Source organism: Macrobrachium rosenbergii, chromosome 22, assembly GCF_040412425.1.
Source record: "Macrobrachium rosenbergii isolate ZJJX-2024 chromosome 22, ASM4041242v1, whole genome shotgun sequence".
Lineage (NCBI taxonomy): Eukaryota > Metazoa > Arthropoda > Malacostraca > Decapoda > Palaemonidae > Macrobrachium > Macrobrachium rosenbergii.
This window is the reverse complement of record NC_089762.1, coordinates 28,836,653-28,853,506: the sequence shown is the minus strand read 5'-3', so window position 1 is coordinate 28,853,506 and position 16,854 is coordinate 28,836,653. Positions and strand designations below refer to the sequence as shown.

At 36.5% G+C, this 16,854-nt stretch overlaps 1 protein-coding gene across 2 annotated transcripts in view; it reads left to right on the top strand.

Moving 5' to 3' along the window:
* Positions 1–15,343, top strand: part of LOC136850693 (extended synaptotagmin-2-like) — a 56,400-nt gene extending 41,057 nt beyond the window's left edge. For both annotated transcript variants that reach the window (XM_067124506.1, XM_067124505.1), the window contains exons 7-13: positions 3,016–3,104; positions 4,912–5,029; positions 7,793–8,396; positions 8,848–8,911; positions 10,314–10,406; positions 12,281–12,506; positions 14,778–15,343. In XM_067124506.1, the coding sequence (XP_066980607.1) occupies positions 3,016–3,104; positions 4,912–5,029; positions 7,793–8,396; positions 8,848–8,911; positions 10,314–10,406; positions 12,281–12,506; positions 14,778–14,984 (1,401 nt within the window). In that variant the 3' untranslated portion in view covers positions 14,985–15,343. The remainder of the gene's footprint in view (positions 1–3,015; positions 3,105–4,911; positions 5,030–7,792; positions 8,397–8,847; positions 8,912–10,313; positions 10,407–12,280; positions 12,507–14,777) is intronic.
* Positions 15,344–16,854: the final 1,511 nt, after the last annotated feature.

The following is a 16,854-nucleotide window of genomic DNA, read 5'->3' as shown; positions in this document are numbered from 1 at the left end:
ACTGTTTAAAAAAAATTTACTAGGAAACTTTGAACTTTATCCCAAAAATTCTTTTAACAGTAGGATCTGTTTTCAGGTATAAGGACAGATTGGCTACACTCATGTCTTCCAACATCGTGTGTAAATAAACCTGTCCCCAAGAGTGAACAGGAACTTAAGCAGGATGCACAAAGCAGTTGCTACATATTCGTCTGGGAGGCAGTTTCAGGACTGGCTGCATCGTCTGGGAGGCAGTTTCAGGACTGGCTGCAGACTGCCCGGCCGCAGACCCGAAGCTTCCAATATGCGCAATCACATGTCACACTGCAAGACCAGCATTGATTATTAGGGCTTTAAAATCACTGCATCTACGCAAGAAGAGGAGGAACTCACTGATAAAAATTACTAATCATTCGTAAAACACCCAGACAACCTCTGCACAACAATTTATCGCATAATTGATATTTTGTTTACATTGTATTTTGGTCTGCTCCTCAAATTTTACTTGCCCTCTTTGTATTTTAAACGTTTTGGTTACTCTTTAGCTCAGTTTAGGTAGGTTATGTCCATTTTTTGTAGTGATATTTTTAAGTTTTTTCATTCTTTTATAAGTTGTTTTTGTAAGTTTTTAAGTTTTGTAAATTTCAGCCGTGATAATGCAGTGTGACATTGCGAAACGCCGTCGGCCAGAATAAATTGTGATTTGATGTACTTATGCCTTTCCCTAGATGCCTTTGTGGTAGCTACTGTGAATCCTACAGCCGTACGACCTGTACGACCTGTATATATATATATATATATATATATATATATATATATATATATATATATATATATATATATATATATATATATATATATATATATATATATATATATATATATATATATATATATATATATATATATATATATATATATATATATGTATGTATGTATGTATGTATGTATTTTTTAGAGGAATGTACAGTATGTATGTATGTATTTTTTTCAATAAATCAACATGTATGTTAATCTCTTAAAATGTCAGAGCGGATCCAGACTGGACGATTTGCTTTCCCTAAGATTTGATTACAAATCAGTGTGCAAGTACCAAAGTTATAAAAAAACACAAAACTTTTACTATCCAATTCGTGGTATGGCAAAGTGCCAAGTCTAAATTTCTTCACATGCCTTCAATGTCTTTCTCTGATCTTGGCTTTCACTCATGCGGGTCAGTTACCAGGTAATACCTTTGTGAAGAGCAGCCGATGGAATGGAAACCCTGCCATCCTGTTACGCCCTACCTAGGTCTTCCTACTCTCTTGAAGCTTGGTTCTCAACAAAGGTTCCTACCTAGGGTGGCAGTCCTAACTAAATCGAAAGCGTGTCTCTTGGCTACATTTTCTCAGCTTCCGTAATGTAGACTAGTGGCGCTGCGTAACTACTGTAAGGTTGCGCAAACTTTTCTTTGATTTGTGTCATTGTCTTTCCTTAAATTGAATTTTCCATCTTCCCTTCTACCCATTGGTCCAATATGTGACGCAATGTTCGGTGGCACTTCTACGTCCAAATGTGGCTTCCATGATCATCAGCATTGTCAAGACTACTGGTTATATAGAAACAAATTAGATTTTGTTTCACGAGGTGAGCTGAAATGGATTCAGGTTATAATCCATTGTATTCCCCCAGGGAGACCGGAGCAGCTACATTGATTCCTCAGTGGAATGTCTACTCATGTATGCTGAACAGCTGCTCCTTTCTAGTACATATCATTCAGTCGCAAAGTTAATGGGTGTCTTAAGGTACAGTGAGGAGACATTTGTTTCTTATGCTTCACTAGAGCCAACACGGGAGTCGTGCTAGCAGATGAACGATGGAATGATTTGTTCGATACTTGTCGACTCAAGAATGACGAGGTTTCATAAGTGGCTTGTGCTGTGATTGGAAAATTATCGTGGAATACAGGATTTACATTTGTTAGCATGTTTCATAGTGGCTGATTCCACGACGAGAATCAGCCTACTGTGACAAACACGACATTATGTTGCAAACTCGTGAACTTGTACTTGTAACTGGGGATATAGTACTGCAATTATGTATTGATGTAGATTTTTCTTCTGCTGCATATCTATATTGTCTTGTATGGTAGAGATTTACAGCTTCTTGAATAAACAGTCTTTTATATCTCTCCTCTTTCTGTTTTCATTATCAGATATTCTCTCCGGGTTTTACTAATTTCTACAAATTTCATTAATTGTAATGATTTCAGTCTTCAGTGAAAATTTTTAGTCATAATTTTATTCATTTGCATGATTATGTTTAGTTTTTCCTGCATTTTACAAATATTAAACAAAGGTTCTTTTTCAACATTTGTGAATGGATCAACTACTGGTACGTTGGGTTACACGAGTTCCCCTCGTAATGTAAAGAAAATGAAATTCTGAGGGTTTGAAAAAACCTGAGAATATTTATGGGGTACTAGGGGAATTGTTTTTATACAGTACAGTACTTGATTCGACTTCATGCTGTAATTTTGTCTAAATTTATTGTCTCAATTATAGAATATAATGGCCAAATTTGTCATGTAAATCTTTGTAAACGTGAATACAAACGGTCCAGTTTACTCGTGAAGTAGTGTCCATGCTTATTTTCAGGAAGATGTTACTACTACTACCTTCATCGTTCGTGGCTCGAAAATAAGTCAAACGGAAGCCTAAATGAGGTCTAGTTTTGCAGGAATATTTTAATTTGTTCTGTCTCACAGACGGAGACATTGATCAGATATAAAAGACATATTCAAGAGCAGGAAGCATGTAATCCGAAAATAGTGAATGAACATCTCCAGGAGGGAATTTCCGGAAATTACCTTCATTTAGAATGGGGAAAATGAAAAAAAAAGTTTCATTTGTGTAGTGGATGTGTTAATACTTTTGTCAATATCATGATTGTTGTTATTTTCGATTTGATTATACTAGTGTCACTTTCCAAAGACCTGGTAAATGACACTTGGAAAACCTAAGTTACTTACTCTAAGAAATGTATTGACAATTTCAGAGTGAAACCAATAAAGCTTCAACTTCAAAAGCCAAAAACAACACATTATGGGATATAGTCAGCTCCAGGCCTTTGCTGGATGAAACTAAGTGAGTAGAATGATATTGATCGACCAATCTAGTGAATAATTTTTTTTACTGACGTCACTATTAGAACTAACGGGTTTACGAGTTTTCCATCAGTACATTAATCAGTGTTTGCTCTATTTAACAAGTTTTTCTGAGTTTCCCATGTGTCCATTAATCAGTATTTCCTCTGTCTAGCAAGTTTCAGTTTTCCATCAGTACATTAATCGGTATTTGCCCTATTTAACAAGTTTCTCTGAGTTTCCCATAAGTCCATTAATCAGTATTTGCTCTGTCTAGCAAGTTTCAGTTTTCCATCAATACATTAATCGGTATTTGCTCTATTTAACAAGTTTCTCTGAGTTTCCCATAAGTATATTAATCAGTATTTGCTCTGTCTAGCAAGTTTCTGAGTTTTCCATTAGTACATTAATCAGTATTTGCTCTATTTAACAAGTTTCTCTGAGTTTCCCAAAAGTCCATTAATCAGTATTTGCTCTATCTATCAAGTTTCAGAGTTTTCCATCAGTACATTAATCTGTATTTGCTCTATTTAACAAGTTCTATGAGTTTTCCATCAGTACATTAATCATCATTTGCTCTCTCGAACAAGTTTCTGAGTTTTGCATCAGTTCATTAATCAGGATTTGCTCTGTCTAACAATTTTCTGAGTTTCCATTAGTACATTACTCAGTATTTGCTCTATTTAACAAGCTTCTCTGAGTTTTCCATCAGTCCATTAATCGGTATTTGCTCTATTTAACAAGTTCTATGAGTTTTCCATTAGTCGTTAATCAGGATTTGTTCTGTCTAACACGTTACTGAGTTGTCCAACAGTCCATTAATCAGGATTTGCTCTAACAAGTTTGTGAGTTTTCCATTAGTCCATTAATCAGGATTTGCGCTATGTAACAAGTTTCTAAGTTTTCCATCAGTCCAGCAATCACGATTTGCTTCATCTAACAAGTTTCTGAGTTTTCCATCAATCCATTAATCAGTATTTGCTTTATCTAACAAGTTCCTGAGTTGTCCATCAGTCAATTAATCAGGATTTGCTCTGTCTGACAAGTTTCTGTGGTTTCCATCAATCCATTAATCAGTATTTGCGCTCTCTAACAAGTTTCTGAGTTTTCATTCAGTACATTAATCAGTATTTGCTCCATTTAACCACCTTCTCTGAGTTTTCCGTAAGTCCATTAATCAGTATTTGCTTTGTCTAACAAGTTTCTAAGTTTTCCACCAGTCCATTAATCAATATTTGCCCTATTTGACAAGTTTTTATGAATTTTCCATTAGTCGATTAATCAGGATTTGCTTTGTGCAACAATTTTTTTTAGTTTTCTTGAGTCCATTAATCAGGATTTGCTCTTACAAATTTCTGAGTCGTCCATTAGTCCATTAAACAGTATTTGATATATCTAACAAGTTTCAGAGTTGTCCATCAGTCCATTAATCAGTATTTGCTTTGTGCAACAAGTTTCAGAGTTTTCCATGAGTCCATTAATCAGGATTTGCTCCATCTAACAAGCTTCTGAGTTTTCCACTAGTATATTAATCAGTACTTGCTCTAATAAGTTTCTGAGTTTTCCACGAGTCCATTAATGAGGATTTGCTCTCTCTAACAAGTATCTGAGTTTTCCATAAGTACATTAATCAGTATTTGTTCCATCTAACAAGTTCTGAGTTTTCCACTAGTATATTAATCATTATTTGCTCTAACAAGTTTCTGGGTTTTCCCTAAGTCTATTAATCAGTATTTACTCCATCTAACAAGTTTCTGAGTTTTCCATCAGTACATTAATCAGTATTTCCTCTTATGTCTCTTACACAGGCCAAGTCAGATCATGTCTTTTTTACAAGAACGCAATAGCAGCCGAAGAAGAAGTCCCGATCCTGAGGATGATAAGAAGACTTTAGGACTAAATGATTCATCATCATTTAGGTCTGAGGTAAGAAAGTCGTAAATTTTCTGTTTGTTTTGGTTTACACTAAAGTTCTTGAAATAAAAAGAACAGTTACAGATACATTTGTTGGGCAAAATGTATTTAGACACAATGGTACAAAAGCATATATTTTTTCTGGGCACTTGTTGATTTTATTAATAAACTCACTATGTTTATTACTAAACTCATTAAGTTTTGTCACTGCCGATGGGTGTTTCATTATTGTTCCGTTAGAAATAATGCATCGTCAAACCAGTTATTGAAAAAATGGTCCTCCACATAAATTTGGAAAGAAAACTTTCGAGAAAGACTTTAAGCCTTATTTGTTCAAATAGCATTGCAACCATGTCTGAGACTTTATTTGGTGAATTGAAAAACTTGTGCTATGCTTACAAACAATTAATTTTGATTCAAGAGCCTGAAAAATCAAGACTTGTCATAAAACATCCCAACAGTCAACACCAGACCTAAATTAAATAAAAACATCTAATATCATAAAATCATTGAATAATGTTTAATGTTAAGAACTTTGTAAAACATTGCACTGCATGCCCATACAGAGGGTAGAGAAAAAATGAGCAAAATGTGTGGCATAAGCAGTGGCAATCTCGAACTGGTATGACTAGAGTACGAGGATGCGGCATAGATCAGATTAGACTCAGATGCCACTTAGAAGAGCAAGTGTAAAGGACATTACTTTAGATGAGATATCAGTAAAAGATAGTTTTATGAGTTACAGGATTTCATAGTTAAAACTGTAGTTTGTACCCCAAAAAAATATTTGGTGGTTGGTGCTACCAAAGCAACATAAAAGGAAGCATTATAAAGATGTGTTAAAAAGGCTTTTGGTGACCTGAATAGAGATCCTCATCTTGAAAACATTGTTGGCCAGTGATTTGATGGAGCAACTAATTTGTCTGGTAATTACAAATGGCTCACCACACAAGAAAATGTGAGTGGTGGTTGGCGTAGATTTAGTCTGCCGTGTGCAAGCATGGGCCCTTGCATAAAGGCAGCCCTGATGAATGGTAAGGTCTTGAAGTCTGATGTGGTGGGCTCTGCCCAGCCAACAAAGATAAAGAATGTTCTGACTTAACCTTATATTCTTTGCTATGAATAGCTGAGCCTGGTCGTGCAATATACAGTGACGCATTTGAGCCCCTAGGAATCGACCTGGGATTATCTAATGTCCAAACTTCATAGATTCTATCCACAGAGGGCATGCTTTACTTAGTAATTTACAAAAAGATGGAAATTCAGTTGTATTAAGTGTCAGAACACTGAGTATAACATATACTAAAGCAGTGGCTGAGTGGAGGTAAAGGAGTTCACAAAGGATTGGAGAGTACTAGTCATAGTTCTGCCAAACTTAGCTGTCCTGACAGTTTATGATTTTGACTTTATGTTTTGAGCCATAGTAGGAATGTTATACTCTTAAGTATGACAATTCTCTGTAACAGCATGAAAAGGGAAACTGTGGTTGTCAAAAGATATGCATTAACCATAATTGTAATATCACTGTATGTAAATGAAAATCGGTTCAAATTGCTTTGTTCAGAAGTGGAGTTGCTTGATAAAGGAGTAAAGGACTGGATTAATAATGCTAAGTTTTTGTCAAAGAAACCAAAACGTCTAGAGAGAAGCCTTCAGACTGGCAGCAAGCCGTAATAAACAAAACTTAGTCTTAAACCCCGTGATTCGTACCAAAAAATTAATACATAGATGTGCTCTTCGGACAAAGTTAAGATTGAAGTAGAAACAAAGGTGCAGTGTGACCCTGTGAAGCCTTGCGGATATAATTATGTATGAAAAGCCACTGGGGTGGATGTTTGATTCTTGCAGACTTCTGAAAGTTTGGTCGTGATGTGCCTGAAACAGGCTTGGTTCTTTTGCAGAATTTCATAGCTGCTACGACAGTGTTAAACCTAACGACTAGTTTTGCAAACGAAGTATTGCAGCAAGATATTGTCAGAACACTTATAAATTTACCAGAACGTTTTTCTGGTGTCTTGAAGAGTATGAAAACCGATCTGAAAAGCACCAGGAGTCATGACGATTTAACGGCAGTTGCTCGAATCCATATTTAATGTGGTTGAAGAGATAAAGTTATATAAAATGTTATGGACACAGTATCATTCAAAACACAGAAACGGTCATTAAAATCAGTCTCTCTTTATCGATGAGTTGGATTCAGGAGTTGCAGGTGAAGTAAGAATGCGTTTGTATGATCACCGTTTTATAGCTGTCAAAGGAAGGATTGGCTTAATCGAAGTTATTAATATCAAGTTATCACTTGATATTAGTTATCATTTGATATTATGTACTATTATCCAGCTATCACTTGATATTGGTTACTAATGTTATCATGTGATGTTAGTTGCTAATATCAAGTTATCATTTGATAACAGTAACTCACAGTAGGGCTATAATGATGCCCCTGCTTCACATATCAGTATAGAATATTCTTTTCCTTTTCAATTTATTATACAGTATTAGTGTTTGTGTTCCCCAGAGAATGGCCAGCGAGTCTCAGGATTTGATTTTCTTGCCCTGGCAACCTGCCATCAAGGAGTGGGACACGTTGGTAGGATGCCAGGAATTAACATTCCAATTTTAGCTACAGCTTGTAACTGGTGACCTTATTATAAAAGGTAAATTTACTCTGTGTGACCGAACTTTTTAAAGGATGATCCTGTTGCGTAACCATGTCTTAGGTACACTAATACAAAAATATAGTACAAACTTGTTTACTGTATCTACCCTATACAGGAACATCAGAAGAAATCATGTGCTAGAAACGACACGGATGAAGACAACTGGACTACCAGTCATTCTTTTACCCAGGTGCCAAGTGCATCCACGTCTCAAGGTGTTCCATCATTAAAGACTTCATCCTCTCAGTCACAGAACTTGACGGTTGACTGGTATATCAGTAGCCCCTCAAATCAGTCACCTCTATCCTCGAACACTGCTTCCCAGGTGTCAGTCAGTTCTGCTGGGAATGAATCGTCTGACTGGCTGTCGTCTGGATCAGCAGTGACAGTTGGCAGGTCCACTGTATCGTTTAACGACCCATCTTCAGATCCTTTGGATCAGGTTAGTGAGGCGTTCCAGAAATCACAGGACCCAATAGATGACGACCTCATGTACGGTGACAGACTGTCCACTGAGCAGGACGGAGAGTTTTTCAGACATTCTTACACAAGTCCAGGAAGTCTAGAGTCCCACTCAACATCAACAAACGAAAGCACTGATGTCAGGTCTTCACCAGGAATGCAGGAAGAAGATTTGCGAGCTGCAATTGCCAGGGACGTGGAAACGAGCAGAGGGGCTTTCCTGGATAAAATCTTGACCGAGAGTGAAATTGACGATGGTAAATATATTTGTTTATAGGAGGAATATGTATAGTTTGCAGTATGTGGGCAGTTTTCTTTCTTTATAAGTAAATATCTTGATAAATAATGAAGAACTCTCGGTTTGCCTAGCAAAGTAGTTTTATGTTCTTTGTTTCGTAAACTATTTTATCAGTCAAGCAAGATCGTAGTTTTCTATCTGTTGGAATAACATTAATTTTTTTTTTCTCAGAAAACATTTGAAGAATCCCTTGATTTATTTTTCTAATTTCTCTGTCCATATGATTCCTTAGACATGGTTTTTGCATGTCGTATTTTCTCCAAATTGTTTAAATTTTTATCTTCTAAAAAAATGACGATCATTTTGCAGCTTACTAGCTATTTATTCCGTAACGAATACCTGATATTATTAGGGCGGTTGGAAGCTGTTATTTTTTATACTGTTAATTTGCCATGTAATTACTCTTTCAGAATATCTAAAGAAGAAAGAAGTGCTTTATCCTGCCCTCTCAGTGTCAAATGAGAGCCTTACAAGGTAAGCCATAGACATATTTTGATTGCTGCAAGGGTTTTTGTTTTTTAAGGTATTTTTTGATTACTGCAAAGGTCTAATACTTTAAGGTATTTTTTGATTACTGCAAAGGTTTAATACTTTGTTACAAAATATTTTTTATGTAAACCCGAAGCATACAAACACAAGAAAGAAGGGTTATGTTCCAAACCCTTGGGATTAGCCAGTAATTTTACTTGCAACTTACATTGGTGTAACAGTTCGAGAAGATACAGGCTGCTCTAGGACCAAGAACCCATGACTGTAGAGGCCTCTGTTTTGGGATAAGAGATTTTAATAATTAATTACATGTAATAAGTATTGCACGTTTAATACATCAGTATCGGTAATTAAGATTTTTTAGCAGTTATAAGAAATCAACCTTAGAAGTAGAGATGATGTAAAGAGGCTCTAATCATGGTGATTATTGGTGGCGTAACGAGATTTTTATGAGATTGAGACTGATTCCTGTCTTGCAGTTATATCGTAGACTCGGTTCTAGAGACCTGTATCGTTTTACTCGTAACTCAAGGATTAACATGAAAAATTTTGCATTCTATAACATTCTTCCCATCAAACGGAATTATTCCTAATAGCCACGGAAGACATTCGAATGTTTAAGTAATCTGATTTTATCATCTGTTCATGGAACACAAAAGACTAACCGTTGTTAATCACGGCTAGTTGAGACAGTTATATCCCAATAAGAAAAAATCTAGACTTTTCCTTGGTTTTGGAGAATTAATTTTTAAAAAATTTTTTATCCTTTTTGTACAAAGTGGGACTCCCGGTAGCGCAGCCAGGCCCGTCAGTGCACCTCTCACAGTGCACTGTAGGCATTACGTAAGGTTCTTTGCAGCATCCCCTCGGCCCCTAGTTGAAACCCCATTCATGCCTATTACTGTACTTCTGTTCATATTCTCTAACATTTTACTTTTCACCCTCTCCTGCCAGTTGTTTCATACTGCAACTGCGAGGTTTTCTTCCTGGTACAACTTAGAAACATTTTTACTGACAATTTCCCTTTCAGCGTTGAATGACCCCATAGGACCCAGTACTTGGCCTTTGGTCGAAATTTTATATACCATTCCATTTCATTCTAAAAACTCCGCTCAGTAAAATTTGAATAGTGGCTTTCCAGTTGCCCATACAATTGATTATAGTGGATTTCTAATTGTGGAAAAGCCGCCCTTTCTTCATGTATATCATTGAGTATTTGAAAGAGAATGCAAGATGGTATAGTTTTTGTTTCTTGTTATGTTTATTTTCACCAGGAATTTTTGCATGTAGAATTTTTGAGTCATAGCATATACTTGTCCTCCAAGTATTCAGCTGTGTGGGAAACGTAGACGCCCTTTTGTCATTTGATTTTTTCTTATATTTGAAGGATAAAAGACACAGATCAGGGTCATGGATGCATCGAACTTACCACAAGATACCCGGCCCCCAACACTCTTGTCGTCACTGTGCATAAAGTCAGGTACGTACCACGGTACCACGTAGGCTTCCTTTGTGATAAAGAATGAATTGTGATACAAGTTCCGTAAATGTTTTGAGGCAGTTATACGATATTTAGTTTCATAATCAATTAGGTTCTATCTGTATGCTTATTAATTATATGTGTACAGTATATATAATATATAATGTATATATATAGTATATATATACATATACATATACATATGCATGCTGTATGTTAAAATATAATATATATATACATATATATAATATATATATATGTATTATATATACATGTATTTATATGTATATATACAAATACTGATGATAGTCAAGGGTATCCTAAGCGCATTTATGAGTTAACAAAGTAGATCATGTTTCATAATCAATTGGGTTCTGTCTGTATGTCTATTCATTATATATAAATGTGTACAGTATATATAATATATATATACATGTATATATAGTATGTATATATATATATATATATATATATATATATATATATATATATATATATATATATATATATATTATATTATATATATACATGTATTTATATGTATATATACTGTACACATACTGAAGATGGTCAAGAGTATCCTAAGCGCATTTTTGAGTCAACAAAGTAGATCATGTAACATTATATAAGATCACTTACTGTAAATATAAAAAGGCGTTCTTTAGGGAGGGTAACTGGAAAGTGTACCGATCAAGTGAGTCATTTTGTGCAAACGGGCACATGGACGAAAGCGCTCTGAAAATATAGGAATCGCGTATCCATGAAGTATTGTGAAGTTTTGACACCTGGAGGCTCATGGATGGATCTGAGTGACTCAGAGAGTAATGGCTTGGTGTAAATTTTGAGAATGGTCGTGTAAATGATTATCTTGGATGAAGAATGAAAGTCCCGGGTATTGTGGTTAAATTGAATGAGTGGTTGGCCTGTGTGTGTAAGGTACATTTGGATAAGAGAATTTTGCCTTTTTATGAATGTACAGGTTATTGAGGAGACTGTATAAATTGTAGTATCATAACATCACTTAGAATTGTGGAAAAGATGTTTGGTGGGATTTTGATTGAGAAAGCGAAGCAGATGACAGAACTTGTTGATATAGGAAGAACAGTGTTAGTTTTGACAAAGGAACGAGCCTGTTGATAATTTTTGTCATTACATAGTGGTGTGAGAGGTCGAAAAGTATGTCACACACATGAACCTAGAAAAAGCCAGTAGTACAACTGATTGACATGCCATGTGTAGGGTGTATAGTGTAGAGGGTAATTTGGTGACAGCGATTAAAACTTTTTATATTAAAAGTGAAACGGTTACTAATGGCTGTTAGCATCATTAATGCTCCTCGTCACTAAATCCTAACATCATTTGTGAATCCTGTTTTTTTTTTTTTTTTTTTTTTGCTGCGGTGAATCATAATTAATCCAATTAACGATTTTATTTATGAAAGAAAGTATCAGTTATTTCACCTCCGTAGGGGGTGTTAGTTCCGTCAGTCCATCTCACGCGGTGCACTGTAGGCATTACTGGAGGTTCTTTGCAGCGACCTTTCGGGCACAAGCTGCGACCTCTTTCATTCATTTTACTGTACCTCCATTCATATTTTCTTTCCTCCACCTTACTTTCCACCCTCTACTAACAATTGTTTCATAGTTGCTCTCAGTTTCCCGCTCAGTGCTGTATGACCTCATAGGTCTCAGTGTTTGGCATTGGTCTAAATTTTATATTCCATTCCATTCCATTCCTGTTTTTCTGTTGCACTGAATCATCTCATAATTAATCCAGTTAACGACTCTCTTCGTGAAAGAAAGTATTGTAGGTATTTTACCATCCTAACAAGTCGACGTTATCTCAATTTAAAGAGAAAATGATCCTCTTTTCAGGAACTTGCCCAAAAAAGTGTGTAGGATTCCAAACCCTTACGTGAAGCTCTACCTTCAGAACCAGCAGCTGAAACCCGTGACAGATGTGACGACCGAGATTTTGGACAACACCCAGAATCCCGTTTTCGAAAAAACCTTCGCTTTTCAACTCGAACATCCGCTCTCCCAGTACACTCTGAGAGTTTCTGCCAAGACCAAGCACAAGATGGCTCATAAGCTCGGAGAGGTGAGTGTTAAATGATGTTTTATGATCTCGTGCATATTGAAGGGATTTTCCCGTTTTCAGCAATGTTTGTACGCTTGTGTGATGTTGGGTAGGGGTTCTCCCACTACATTTTCAGTGTTCGTGAGTCTTCAAAGGGAAATTCTCTCTCTCTCTCTCTCTCTCTCTCTCTCTCTCTCTCTCTCTCTCTCTCTCTCTCTCTCTCTCTCTCTCTCTCTCTAAAGAGAGAAATGTTGTCCTGAATATAAACATTTCAAAATACTAACTGTCCTAGATTTCAGGTGCGTTAAATATGAGCTTGTGTTTGTTTCTGCGTTTTGCGGTTAATTTTTGGTGTCTGTTAGATAGTAGGGTCATGACAAAAGAAAGTGTGTACCAGGTTCCTTAATGGGGTGTTCACTTGGGACATTTTCCAGTTGGGGTGTTTCTAAATGTGCTTGCTGTCTGTATTTAAGATGCACCATTGTGTCGCAGCCTCAGTTGGACATCTTTGCACAATACTTACAAGAAATGAAGAAAAGGAGGAGGCAGATGCCAATAAGATTCTGTCTGTGTTTGTGGGAAAATAAAATGATACCGAGTGAAAGGCAGAACGGCTTATAAACGAACTAATTCTACGATGATTTTAATAAGGGATAAGTTTTCTCAAGTCTCATAGATCATTAATGCTTTCATTCATGAATTAGAATCTTGGACGTAGAGTGGTTGTGAAGGGTATATACTTTACAGTATATACAGTATATTCGAAGACTCGGAATCAAAATTTTACAGGAGATTGAAGTTAATTAATATACCCGAAGTATTACGTAAAAGGCAGTGTGCTTTTTGAAAGCGACCGTAAGTCCCTGGCAAATGGGACGGCTTGGGTCAACATTTCCAAGATTTTTCGGACGAGTGAATGGGCCCATTTCTTTCGGTTCTCTGGTTTTCACCAGCAAGCTAACCTCCTTTGTATCCCCCCTCTTTTATTTATTTATTTATTTATTTATTTTTGCTTAACAGGCCAGGGCAAGTTAAGGGCACTAAGTTACCAATTGCCGTTCACTTTGAAATGGTAGGAGGTGGCCGACTGAGAAATGAGATTTACTATCGAGCGATAAGCTAGTATTTTTCAAATGCTCTCGACTTTTAAAGGTTCACAGTAGGTTAGGTAGGCTTATGACAGGTAAAGAAAGGTCACAGTGACTATAACTTTATAGTGACCTGTAGGTAGACATAGAAATAGATCGATTGTTATTATCCTTTCACGATAAACTTAAGGAAACGTGTTTTGTCTTATCGTTATAGTAATAGATATTTTGCCTGAAAGATTGCTCTCATCAGTCCCCAACATGGCCATTTGGTCAGTGTAATGTGTAGTCTGATACCACAATTTTAATAATAATAATAATAATAATAATAATAATAATAATAGTGATATTATTATTATTATTATTATTATTATTATTATTATTATTATTATTATTATTATTATTGTAAAATTTTTCTCGATACTGTAATTAGTTACTGAAGAAATACAGTGCTTCGGTGTAACCGTAATTCTGTATGAATTTAAAAAATGCTAGGACTGCCCTATTCAGCTAGGAACATCAGCACTGCATTAAATACCACGTAGACCATCGACGACTGCATCTCTCTAATATAATTATTAGGACTTGACAACAATTCTACACCTGGTGTGTTGTAACTCGTCGGTATTGCAGTAATAAAAAGTATGAAATCAGTTGGATTTAATAAGATACGTAATCTTTATCCATATAATGGGTTCTTCGAATCGTTCTACGATGATTGGGATTTGCCATTTTGATAAGTGTTTGCGATTGAATATGGTACAGTAGCTCTTGAATGAATAGCAATCAGTGGCTTGGCTTTGTGCGTAGATTCACGTATGTTACCAATGTGCTAAGTATTGTGTTTGCTTTGATCTGTATTCATGGCTGTCCTAATGAATAATTCGTGTTGTCCATACCAAGAAGTATTACGATGCTGTGATTTGTGTTCCGAGTACGCATTAATGTATAATGATGCTGGGTATGTGCATTGTCACTTCTTACGTATAGAAAATAATTGCTGCTTGGTCATGTTGGCTTTTATCTTCGTGGTCACTGACGATCGTTTGCGCTCAGTTTCTTTTGTAGCCTAACTGAGATGATAAATATATTGTCGATAAAAAACGTGAGAAATTGTAATATTACAGCTGGTGGTGCTATAAAGCAATCCGGGATCTATACTAGACGAACGGCGTGCAGATAGTGGTTGTCTTGTCCGTTACAGGTGGTGCTGTGCTTCGCTCGTTATAGCTCCTCCCAGGTCATCAAAGAACGCAACTGGTATGACCTGGCTGATCCTAAGAAAGACTATGTCCTGTGCTGGGTCGGGTACAGAGACCCTGTGGACGATAACCGCAAGGAAGTGGACAGAGTGGATTATGGAAACAGAGTCTCACTCCATAGTGACGATTTCAACGAGCAACTTCTCTGAATACGGTCCCATGTCCCTTTGGTTTCACGTTTTCTATGGTTGAGTTTCAGGTGCAATTAGGAGAGAGTTGCACCAGATATGTCAAAGTTCACGGAGGAACAAAAACTTTTGGGTCCTATTTTTTATTCTATGGAACAAATGTAAACATTCCGTATGTTATTTATAGTTTTAGTAAATGAAGTTTTAATTTGTTTTGTAAAAGACTCACTTCTGGCATTTTGAAGCTTCAGTCGTTGTGTTCATGGATATGACTTGACCCATGTGGTCCTAATGATATTCCAGTTAATTTTGTTGTAAGTATTGATTCATTGTGAAATCATACAATGGCGTTCGTCTCAAATACAGTTTATAACTTCAAACTCTTTTGTTATTTAAACTCTTTAGATTGTGAGATATACTCCGGTTGCTCTTTGTATGAAATAGCCAGTTGCTTAATCAAACTCTTTTATGCAGCTTTAAAAAAGATCGCCTCAAATTAAATAGAAACAGTCAAGTAGATAGCTGTGATGAAGAGTACATTGTCATGTAAAAAAAAAAAAGACGAAAAATAAAAAAAAAAAAAAAAAAAAAGCGAAACTTACCTGTCCCCACTCGTAGTGCATCAACAGCTAAAGGAAAGGAGATTCCTATCAGTCTCCTTAACTCCTCTGTGATGCCTGAGCAGGTTTAAGTTAAAAATATATTCGATTCGGGGTTGAACGAAGAGCGCTCCGGAGGCTCGTCCACCCTTTTACTTATTAAAAAGGTTGTACAACATTCACGTTGCATAATAAAGCCAAGTCAAGTCGTGCCAGAGAATGGTACGATTGCCTCATTTGTAATTCTGGGATTAGGTGTAAGTACCTATATGTGTATACTGAAATAGGTGTATAGCTAAGAAAAAAAAAAAGAGTATGTTGATATTAAAAGTGATATTTAAATGTCAATAATCCGAAGAAATAAGGACGTCTGTGGATGTTATATGTGATATTTAAATTGCATTAATCAACAAATATTGTTAATGACCTGATAATTATGTCAAGGTCATAGCCCAATATAACAGTTGAAATCTTCTGTGAAAATCAGGTAGAAATAAATTAACCACGTTCATTAGACAAAGTTATTTGCATTACAAGAAACGCTCCTCTGGCCTCATGACCTTGCCATCTGCGATTCAGTGCATGAAGACCTCAGAGCTTTCTCGACCTAATCGATGCAAGTTACAGATCACATCGTAGCCGGTCGCCAGAAACGGGGCCTTTCTTTCCTGTGGCACAAATCGCTAGACAGTGTGGTGAATGTGTTGACCTATAGGAGTGATAGATTGCTGGGGCTTCAAGTGACAGTAAGGGACTCTAAGACCCTAATAATTAATGTTTATATGCCGTGGGAAAAGAACAATAATTCTGATCAGTGATCGTAGGTGAGTTACACAGCATTGTTCACGATTCTACTGCTGATCATATTTGTATAATTGGGGACTTTAATTCTCATCCCACAAAACAATTTTATAACGAACTTACTCGCTTCTGTCAAATTCACGCTCTCCGAATTAGCGATATAATGTTTCTCCCTCCCTCCCTCCCATACCTATGTACAGAACAGAACGGACACAGCTACAACCACCTGGCTGGACCACTGCATCACGTCCCCTCAATTTCATGATTCTTTTGTGACCTGCAGCATTCGCTACGATCTTGCAGTGGGCTATGATCACTTCCCCTTACAGGTGTCATTCAGTACCCCATCCCTCCTTCCCTACCGTGAGCCCCCTAACTGATCCCCCACCTGCTGTTAACTGGGATTTTAAAAACCAACAGAAAACCAGATCCTTTAGGGTAAACCACGGAGACCAGGCTGCGGTCAGTAGCTCAACCGGCAGACGCCTTAC